Raw genomic sequence first — 11,593 nt, forward strand, 5'->3', positions numbered from 1 at the left:
ATACCACCTTTCCCGAAAGGTCAGCCAGGCCAGGTCAAAGGTCACAAGGGGTTCGTTTTCTATTCAGGTGTCTCGTTGTTGACTACTCAACACTGTGTTGCACTCTTAAGTAAGTCTTCGTCTCAGTACTCGATATCAGGACGTCCTTATACAAGTAGATACTTCATTATGTATGTTGCATAAGATTTTTCATACTTCTGACCATCCTTTACATTTACATCTTCGTGGACAATTCTATCTGGTTCGTAATACAAGACAGACAGTTAATTCTAATAGCCAGGCCTTCTCCATCATGAGGCTCAATACTACACAGTATTCTAGCAGTTTTATTCCAGCTGTTACCAAGTTGTGGAATGATCTTCCTAACCGGGTAGTTGAATCAGTAGAACTTCAAAAGTTCAAAGTTGCAGCAAATGTTTTTATGTTGACCAGGCTGACATGAGTCTTTTTATAGTTTATATAGGACATATCTGTTTTTGACGTTGTTACTGTTTTTAGAATGATTTATTGTTAATTTGTTCTCCTCTTTTATTTCTTTCCTTATTTCCTTTCCTCACTGGGCAATTTTTCCCTGTTGGAGGCCGTGGGTATAGCATCTTGCTTTTCCAATTAGGGCTGTAACTTGGCTAATAATAATAATAATAATAATAATGATAATAATAATAATAGTAATAATATTGGTTGAGACTTGGCTAGAGACTCTGTTAACTGTAACCATAATCTTGTAGATGTGAAATATCAGTTTTAATGTTGTTGGTGTTATTGAGATGTGTTATTTTCATCGTTCATTACTTTTCTTGTAGTTTATTTATTCCATTTTTTCCTTTCCTCAGTCGGCTGTTTTTGCCTGTTGAAGCCCCTGTGCTTATTACATACCTGTTCTATAAGTATGGTTGTAGCTTAGCTAGTAGTAGTAGTAGTAGTACTAATAATAATAATAATAATAATAATAATGGTAATACTAATAATAATAATGGTAATAATAACAATAATGATAAGATTAATAATAATAATAACAATAATACTAATAATGATACTACTACTACTACTACTACTAATAATAATAATAATAATAATAATATTAATAATAATAATAATAAATTTTCCTTTGATGCGACGTTAGTCTACGGGGAATGCACATCGCATTTCGAGCCCGTCTTTCTTCTCTCATGCTACTGTCCTTTTTGATAGCATGATAACTTTGACATTAAACTAGATTTGTTTCAAAGAAAATAGTATGATGGAATTTTTATTAATGGCGATTATGATGTTTAAAATATCCTTCAATTTTCTTTTCGTATTTTGCAAAATTTGAAATGATCTTCCTGCTCTATGTTTTTCCGGATTCCTATAGACTTCCCTCCTTCTAGAGGCGTAAGCTTTGCCGCCTCCATTACGGTAACTGTATTTCCTGAGCCTTTCCAATCCTATCCTCTGGTCTGGGCGAGAAAAGGACAATAGGATACCTTTCTCGTTAGTATTTCAGTTGCTTATAGTGTTGAATAGAAGAACAACGAGAAACACACGAATATGTATGTGCAACCCCCGTAGATTAAATCGCCTAATCATTTTCTTCAATGTGGTTAATTCAATTATCATCTTTAACAAGACATAATATTCATATGTTGTTATCATTATTGTTATCTTAATTATTATTATTAATAATATGACTGTATTCTTCCTCTTCTTCTCCTTCTTCTTCTTCTTCTTTATTACTTGTATACGCGACCCGTCAAAAATGACGGGAGAAGATTTAGGTAGATCTGCACATACACGCAGACGTATCCCCCTTCACCAGAGTATGACTACCCCCACTTCCCTTATCCTAGGAATGGGGAGAGACCAAGTCAATGAGGCTGAGCAGGACGGGATATATACATATAAGTATATATATATATATATATATATGTGTGTGTGTGTGTGTACACATATATATATATATATATATATCTATATATATAATTTCCCTTATAATAAAAAGCAAGAGTCTGGGTATGTATGTATGTATATATATATTATATATATATATATATATATATATATATAGCCAGACTCTTGCTTTTCATTATAGAGGGAAAATAATTATTATTATTATTATTATTATTATCATTATTATTATTATTATTATTATTGTATTTATTAATTAAATCAAATTGAAATCAAGTTGATGTATAATGTTATTACAACCACCATTCAATCCTATCAGAATATTTCATTCGAAATTAATGAAAAATTATTAAATCTCAGTTCAGGAGAAGGAAACGTATCATACACTCCTCTGGTGACTTGCCACTTCGAACTATGATTTCATTTTCAGCTGAAAGAAATAATAATAATAATAATAATAATAATAATAATCCGGTTACGTAAGGTTTAGAGGTCGCTCATGAATGGCAGAGGCAAGGGACAGTGACATTACCCTAGCAAGCAGGACAATGCCCTAGAAACTGACCATATTACATATGATCAGCGCCCAAGCCTCCTCTCCACCCAAGCTAGGACCAGGGAGGGCCAGGCAGTGGCTGCTGATGACTCGTCAGATAGACCCATAGGCTCCCCCAAACCCCCCAACCTTAGCTCACAAGGATGGTAAGGTTGCAGACACTAAAGGCACTAGCGAGTCTGAGCGGGACTCGAACCCCCGACAGGCAAACACCAGGCGGAGACGTTACCAATTAGGCCACAACAACCAAAAAGAGTAGGTTGGACCTTTGTGATCTAACTTTGTTTGTGTTAGTTTCTTTTTCTTGTTTTTGATTAAGTTAGGTAATGTTGCGTAATCTTTAAACGTCATTTTCATGATATTTAGGACTTGATTCCAAAATCTGAACCTGATTTTCAATTTAGGGCTTCTAAACGGATCTCACTTAAGACCAGATTTTTAAATTTGGAATAGATTTTCATTTTTGGACTTCTAAACTCAGGATCTCACTCAGGACCTGATACCTAAATATGGCCATGATTTGTTTATAATATATATATATATATATATATACATATATATTATATATTATTTATATATATATAAATATATATAAATATATACAGTATATATATATATATATATATATATAACAGTGAATTATATGCACAATAACTTTGAAGGCCTTCAGCCTTTGGCAACACGTGTCTCAGACTGCGTTTACTGAAGCAACATGAAACGTTCGTACGTTACGAAATCGTTTCAAACGTTTTCTTCAAGAAAATATCAAAGGAGAAAGGAGATAATCATATAGGGATTTTGTTTGAATCATTCTTGGAACGAGATGCTTTCTCTCTCTCTCTCTCTCTCTCTCTCTCTCTCTCTCCCAGGTCGGAGAAAGAAATGGATGCTAATTAAAGTAGATAGGATAGACATGGCCTGGTTGAATCATATGGTGTTTGCCAACGGTGCGCTGGTGTTGGAGAATTTTTTATATTATGTTGTGTATATATTTATATATATATATGTGTGTGTGTGTGTGTGTGTGTATATATAGATAGATAGATAGATATATATATATATATATATATGCAGTATATATATATATACAGTATATATATATATACAGTATATATAAAATATATATATATATATATATATATGTATATAGATAGATAGATAGATAGATAGTATGAACGTGTAGCTGTTCAACGGAATCTGCACGTACGGTTGGACACAGGAGTCCCTGACATACCTCACTTAGAAATGCCCCTTGTCACACCGCAACTGCACATCGAGTAACCAAACACCAAGCGTAAATAGAGGTAGTAGAAATGATGGGCGGGGCTAAACAGAGGAACTCGCCGTTCAGAAAGCGTGGGACAAGGTTCATATCCCGAGAGCGAGGTATGTCAAGAAATTCTGTGTCCAACTGTACATTAAATTAAGCGATGGAGAAACATTGGGCGATGTATGAGGAGACCGTCAGAAGTCAGTTGTAGGAATTTATTCAGCCATAAATTCTCTCGAATAAGTCATTATGGCGGCCTTTGTAAACAAGAGTTGAAGTCAGTACTGTTGACCTGACAATGTTTTTCATCTTTTATTGCATTTGAACCCCCCTTTTTTTTGTGTGTGTGATGAAGCTTACTACGGAAATTGCTCTAGGTTGTTTAGGTTTGTGTGTGGAGAGAGAGAGAGAGAGAGAGAGAGAGAGAGAGAGAGGGGGGGTTGAGTCTTATCTTAATGACTTTATTGAGGTGGATAAGCATTACCTCTTCGAGGCCATCCCAATTATTCATATATATATATATATATATATACATATATATATATATTATATATATATTATTTATATATATATATATAAATAATATATATATATATATATATATATATTATTTATATATAAATAATATATTTATATATATAAATAATATATATATATTTATATATATACTGTAATATATATATATATATATATATATACAAATAACAAATACTGACGTTTTTAGTTCACTGCCGGGCGAAAAGCCTCAGAAATGTCCGTATTAATTTCTAGGATTTTGGCCAGTTTTCATCGCCACGCTGCTAGCCAATGCGGATTGGTGATGGTGGGAGATTTTCGTGAGATCTATCAAAGCAAACCAACATAGTGTGGGTGGCGCTGAATAGTACAACTTTGCTGATCATGGTGATACACAAACCATTTCACAACATTAAGGTATCACCCCATAGAAAGGGATATACATATATATATATATATATGTGTGTGTGTGTGTGTGTGTGTATATATATATATATATATATATAAATATATATATAATTGGAATGGCCTCGAAGAGGTAATAATTATCTACATCGTCAATATCATTTATAAGACTCAAACCACCCTCTCTCTCTCTCTCTCTCTCTCTCTCTCTCCCTGACCGACATTTAGGTAACAAGCACAGACAATAATCCAATTTTCGCAGGAGGCGTTAGATACCCTCACCGATATATTCCTAGGAGGAGGATTTTTCCTCCAAGAGGCAATCCCTCCTCCTCGGAGGGTGGAGGCTTTCTTCGGTTATCTTATTGACCCTCCCCCCTCCCATCCTCCTCCTAGGGCAAACCGCACCATTATCCCAATAAGGTAGACATTTGCTCTTTCCTAGAGAGCCACACCTCTGAGGAGGAGTTTATTATAAAATGGTGCCACTAATAACTGTCATCACATCGGCCATTGGGGCAAATAACTGTCCTTTTGGCTGGCAGGGTTGATAGGCATAGGTGGTTATTATTTGGAGTTCTATTATTATTACTATTATGATTATTAATATTATTATTATCTATATATTAATACAATAGCATGCGTGTTATTTATTTGTCTCTCGCTTTAAAGAAAACGGAAATAATTTCATGTTATACTCTTACAAATTCATGCTTTAAAGAAAACGGAAATAATTACATGGTATACTCTTGCAAATTCACATTAGACTTTGATTACTTAACCAAAGCACATCTTATATAGTTTTCCCAATTTTGTCTTTAGCACCTGACTCTTTTTTTTAAATAATAGATAAAAAAACCGAGTTCTTTCAATTTCCGTAACCTAGATTATAAAATTAATCTCGGGACATTTTATTCAAAGATATATAGGTTAGGAACAAGATAATTAGTATTGAAAATATCATTTTGTGTAATTTACACGGGTTCCGCTTGTTATTATTATTATTATTATTATTATTATTATTATTTTGATCGCTAATAACTCCTAGCAGTACCAGCCGAACTCGGTTGAGTCCCTCGTCAGGCTGGGAGGAGCGTATGGATGAAAGGTCCCCTTTTTTTCATTTGTTTGATGTCGGCTACCCCGCAAAATTGGGGGAAGTGCCTTGGTATGTGCATGTACAGTATGTGCTAATAACTCCTTTGCTTTCAAACTTGAGCATCAGCATGACGCGCCCTCTATGCTCAGAGCAAAATTATTTTATTGCTCTTCGGGATCTCAAGAACCGCTGCATCAGTTGCCTTCAAATTTTTTGCTGGAGATACCTTGGGCTCACAGTAAGCCAATCTAGTATGGGTGGCCCTGACTAGTACAGCTTTTCAGATCATGGCGATAGGCAAACACTTTCACCACGTTAGGGTATCCCCGCTTAGAAAGGTTCTTAATTCAATATTTAATCGGGTAGTTTGACCTGCTAAACTTCTTTAACCCTTTTACCCCCAAAGGACGTACTGGTACGTTTCACAAAACTCATCCCTTTACCCCCATCGACGTACCGGTACGTCCTTGCAGAAAACTGCTATTTACAATTTTTTCTTTTTGCATATTCTTTATTTTTCCAAGAGAATGAGACCAACCTGACCTCTCTATGACGAAAATTAAGGCTGTTAGAGCAATTTAAAAAAAAAATATTGCAAAATGTGCTTGAAAGAAAAATAACTCCTGGGGGTTAAGGGTTGGAAAGTTCCAAATAGCCTGGGGTTAAAATGGTTAAATGTCGTAGTGGCATTGAACAAAATGAAATATCCTGTTTTATATACTTCTATATTAAAGGTTATCAGTTCAGGTTCATCTCAAGTGAAAGTTGAGATAAGAATAAAGACCAGACTTATATGCTCGTCAAGATCAGCTGATAACTACAAATGCCTTGAGGATGGAGTACTGTCAACAATCTCGTGACGATGTAAAAAAAAAAAAAACAATCCTAAATTATTACCTCCGCCAACGAAGTTGGAAGGAGGTTATGTTTTACCCCCTGTTTGTGTGTTTGTTTGTGAACAGCTTTTTAGCCACAATTTTAATCGTAGAGTATTGAAACTTGCAGGGATTAACTCTTATGTAAGAAGCTGGAAGCAATTAAATTTGGGAAGGTCAATGTCAAAGGTCAAGGTCATAGTCAAGCAAAATGTCTAATTCACGTAATCAGCCGTGAGTTTGGATATCGATATCAGAGGCACTTCAAAGGAAAAGGTCGAGAAATAAGCTGCTGAGGCGGAGGTCTGCCTTTTACTGAGTGCCCCTCTAATTTTTTCTTTTTTCATTTCTTTAAGGAAACCAAAGCGCGTATATTAACAAGGCCTGAATTAACTTTTTTTTTTTTTTTTTTTTTTATCTGTAGTCCTGCCACTGTTAATATCCATTGAGGTAGAAGAGTCTGAAGCAGGCTAATTGGTAGACATACCGGCTATGTCTTATTATACTTATGTCTATTTATGTCTATTTTATCATCCGTTAACTCGTGTTTCGTTTTATATTTCATGTGTTATTTATTTTCAGGTTTGGTTTAGGTTTTCATTATTTTCAAATTCTTTAATTTTTGTTCTTATAGTTTTAATTTACTTTTTGTTTTTCTACCTTTTCTGACTAGAGCAGCAGCTATGCATTTAATAATAATAATAATAATAATAATAATAATAATAATAATAATTATAATAATAATTTGCTTCTATGCATGTAACAACAGCAACAACAACAACAATAATAATAATAATATTAATAATAATAATAATGATAATAATAATAGTAATAATGATAATAATAATTTCCTCCTAGCATGTAACAACAACAACAACAATAATAGTAAATAATAATAATAATGATAATAATTTCCTTCTTTTGCTGTTTGTCTTCATTTGGGATTCTCTGCATATAGTAAGAAATAAAACGTACACACACGAGAGAGAGAGAGAGAGAGAGAGAGAGAGAGAGAGAGAGAGATAACCTTCCCCTTTTTCATCACGCCCCTATAGAGCTTAACTCTAATAGGGAACTGGTCCCATTTTACGAGGATATGGGGTCCTGAGTCGTGCTCAGGAAAACTGCCTAGAGATTTTGACATTCTTTTGTTTCTCTATGGAGTCGCATTCTATCATTATACATTGTTTTATTGTGGGACGTTTTGTTGCTCATTTTTGCAAAAAAAAAAAAAAAAAAAAAAATTGTGGGATGTTTGAAGGTTTTAAAGGCCGCTCATGGATGGCAGGGGCAAAGAACAGTGACATTGTCCTAGCAAGCAAGACAATGTCATAGAGACTGACCGTATATTATATGATGAGGTCCCCAAGCCCCTTCTCGACCCAAGCTAGGACCAGGGAGGGCCAGGCAATGGCTGCTGATGACTCAACAGATAGACCTATTGGCTCCTCCAAAGCCCCCCAACCTTTGCTCACAAAAATGGTAAGGTTGCAGATACTAATGGCATTAATGAGTCTGAGCGGGACTCGAATCCCCGACTCGACTGGCAAACACCAGGCAGAGACGTTACCAATCAGGCATTTGTTTGTGCTTTCATGGACAGAAGATAATTTCGACTCTCTCTCTCTCTCTCTCTCTCTCTCTCTCTCTCTCAATCCTTTGAGTGCCATGAGAACTCTAGAAATCTGTTTATATTAGGCACATAGGTTTTTTTATATTCTTTGGAACGCTGGAGAAACTTTTAAACTCGGATAACACGCCAACACTTTACACTTTATAGTCGTCAACACTTTACACTTTATAGTCGCCAACACTTTACACTTTATAGTCGCCAACACTTTACACTTTATAGTCGCCCCTACACACCAGCCATTGACACCATAACCGCCCATACATTGATAGGAAGGGCACTTAAGAACTTCGTCATGTTATATGCAATTCTCATGTTCACAACAATGCTTAGGAATTTGAGTTTTTAAAAAGCTCTTGTGTTTAAGAAAAATGTTAAATTGAAAAACCTCTTTAAATTTAAATTGGATATTTAAATATAGTAACTTGATTATTCATTCATTCGCTTTTATAGGTAGTAGATTGGCTAGGGCACCAGGCGCCCGTTGAAATACTACCGCTTGAGAGTTATTGGGTCCTTTGACTGGCGAGACATTACTATATAGGCTCCCTCTCTCTGGTTATGGCTCATTTTTTCCTTTGCCTACACATACACTGAATAGTCTGATCTATTCTTTCCACATTTCCCTCTGTCCTCATACACCTGACAACACTGAGATTACCAAACAATTCTTCTTCGTTCAAGGGATTAACAACTGCACTGTAGTTGTTCAGTGGCCAATTTCCTCTTGGTAAAAGGTAGGAGAGGCTCTTTAGCTATCGTAAGCAGCTCTTCTAGGAGAAAGACAACTCCAAAAATAACCATTGTCCTCTCGTCTTGGGTAGTTCCATAGCCTTCCACCGTCTTGGATTAGAGTTCTCTTGCTTGAGGGTACACTCGGGCGCGCTGTTCTGTGTTATTTATCTGTCTTATATATGAAATGTATAATTTAATGTTGTTACTGTTTTTAGTAAATTTTTTTGATTGTATATTACTTCTCTTGTTTCCATATTTCCTTTCCTCACTAGGTTATTTTTTCCATGTTGGAGCCCCTTGGGCTTATAGCATCTTGATTTTCCAACCAGGGTTGTAGCTTAGTTTGTAATAATAATAATAATAATAATTCTAACTTCCTTATTTCCTCTCCTCACTCGGCTATTTTTCCCTGTTGGAGCCCTTTGGGCTTATAAGTATCTTGCGTTTACAGCTAGGGTTGTAGCTTAGTTTGTAATAATAATAATAATAATAATGATAATAAAAATAATATTAGAAATTCTAACTTCCTTATTTCCTTTCCTCACTGGGCTATTTTTCCCTGTTGGAGCCCTTGGGCTTATAGCATCTTGATTTTCCAACTAGGGTTGTAGCTTAGTTTGTAATAATAATAATTAATAATAATACTAACCCTAAATTTTTACTTGAATGCACTGCTGCGCCATCTTTGGTGACATTTTCTAACTACTGTTTTTCCCTCGGCAGGTGGCTCGTTTGTGGCAACCCTCCGTCGCGGAGCGTCCCTCCGAAGGATGTCATGGATGCCCAGACCCTCACATGGACTGCAAGACGTGGCTCACGGCCCTCGACCTCCCAAATTACATCCCGTCCTTCGCCAGGTTCGGTGGAGTCGAGTGTCAGTGATAGAATGTCTCTCACGTTTGATTGATTACAGATTACTTGTTCTTTAGTATTACGTGTATGTATATTCCTATGTTTGAAGTAGTTGAACAAAAAGCTGTGTGAAAAATATCCATTAAAAAGGTTAACGGAACGAAAAGCTGTGTAAAAATATCCATTAAAAAGGTTAATGGAATGAAAAGCTGTGTAAAAATGTCCATTAAAAAGGTTAATGGAACAAAAACTTGGTACCAAAAATATTGATTAAAAAGATTAATGGAACAAAAAGCTGGTACAAAAATATTAATTAAAAAGGTAATGGAACAAAAAGTGGGTAAAAATACAATTAAAAGGGTTATTGAAACACAAAGTTGTGCAAAATTATCCATTAAAAATGTTAATGAAACAAAAAGTTGTGTAAAAATATCCATTAAAAAGGTTAATGGAACAAAATGTTGGTAAAAAAAAATATTTATTAAAAGGTTAATGGAACAAAATATTGGTACAAAAATATTCATTAAAAGGTTAATGGAACAAAAAGCTGTGTAAAAATATCCATTAAAAAGGTAATGGAACAAAAAGCTGTGTAAAAATATCCATTAAAAAGGTTAATGGAACGAAAAGCTGTGTAAAAATGTCCATTAAAAAGGTTAATGGAACGAAAAGCTGTGTAAAAAATGTCTATTAAAAAGGTTAATGGAACAAAAAGCTGTGTAAAAAATGTCCATTAAAAAGGTTAATGGAACAAAAAGCTGTGTAAAAATATCCATTAAAAAGGTTAATGGAACAAAAAGCTGTGTAAAAATGTCCATTAAAAAGGTTAATGGAACGAAAAGCTGTGTAAAAATGTCTATTAAAAAGGTTAATGGAACAAAAAAGCTGTGTAAAAATGTCCATTAAAAAGGTTAATGGAACGAAAAAGCTGTGTAAAAATGTCCATTAAAAAGGTTAATGGAACGAAAAGCTGTGTAAAAATGTCTATTAAAAAGGTTAATGGAACGAAAAGCTGTGTAAAAATGTCCATTAAAAAGGTTAATGGAACAAAAAGCTATGTAAAAATATCCATTAAAAAGGTTAATGGAACAAAAAGCTGTGTAAAAATATCCATTAAAAAGGTTAATGGAACAAAAAGTTGTGTAAAAATATCCATTAAAAAGGTTAATGGAACCAAAAGCTGTGTAAAAATATCCATTAAAAAGGTTAATGGAACAAAAAGTTGTGCAATAATATCCATGAAAAAGGTTAATGGAACAAAAAGATGGTACAAAAATATTTATTAAAAGGTTAGTGAAACATAAAGTTGTCCAAAAATATCCATTAAAAAAGTTAATGGAACAAAAAGTTGTGCAAAAATATCCATTAAAAAGGTTAATGGAACAAAAAGTTGTGCAAAATTATCCATTAAAAAGGTTAATGGAACAAAACGTTGTTTAAAAATATTCATTATAAAGGTTAATGGAACCAAAAGTTGTGCAAAAATATCCATTAAAAAGGTTAATGGAACCAAAAGTTGTGCAAAAATATCCATTAAAAAAGTTAATGGAACAAAAAGTTGTGCAAAAATATCCATTAAAAAGGTTAATGGAACAAAAAGTTGTGCAAAAATATCCATTAAAAACGTTAATGGAACAAAAAGTTGTGCAAAATTATCCATTAAAAAGGTTAATGGAACAAAGCCTTGTTTAAAAATATTCATTAAAAAGGTTAATGGAACCAAAAGTTGTGCAAAAATATTCATTAAAAAGGTTAATGGAACAAAAAG

General features: G+C 34.1%; 1 protein-coding gene across 5 annotated transcripts in view; it reads left to right on the forward strand.

Annotated features, from left to right (window-relative positions):
• The window catches only part of LOC137621628 (breast cancer anti-estrogen resistance protein 3 homolog), a 335,690-nt gene that overhangs the window by 175,399 nt on the left and 148,698 nt on the right, over nucleotides 1-11,593 (forward strand). For all 5 annotated transcript variants that reach the window (XM_068352086.1, XM_068352085.1, XM_068352087.1 and 2 more), the window contains exon 2: nucleotides 9,697-9,844. In XM_068352086.1, the coding sequence (XP_068208187.1) occupies nucleotides 9,697-9,844 (148 nt within the window). The remainder of the gene's footprint in view (nucleotides 1-9,696; nucleotides 9,845-11,593) is intronic.

The sequence above is a fragment of the Palaemon carinicauda genome, chromosome 28 (assembly GCF_036898095.1).
Source record: "Palaemon carinicauda isolate YSFRI2023 chromosome 28, ASM3689809v2, whole genome shotgun sequence".
Classification (NCBI taxonomy): Eukaryota; Metazoa; Arthropoda; class Malacostraca; order Decapoda; family Palaemonidae; genus Palaemon; species Palaemon carinicauda.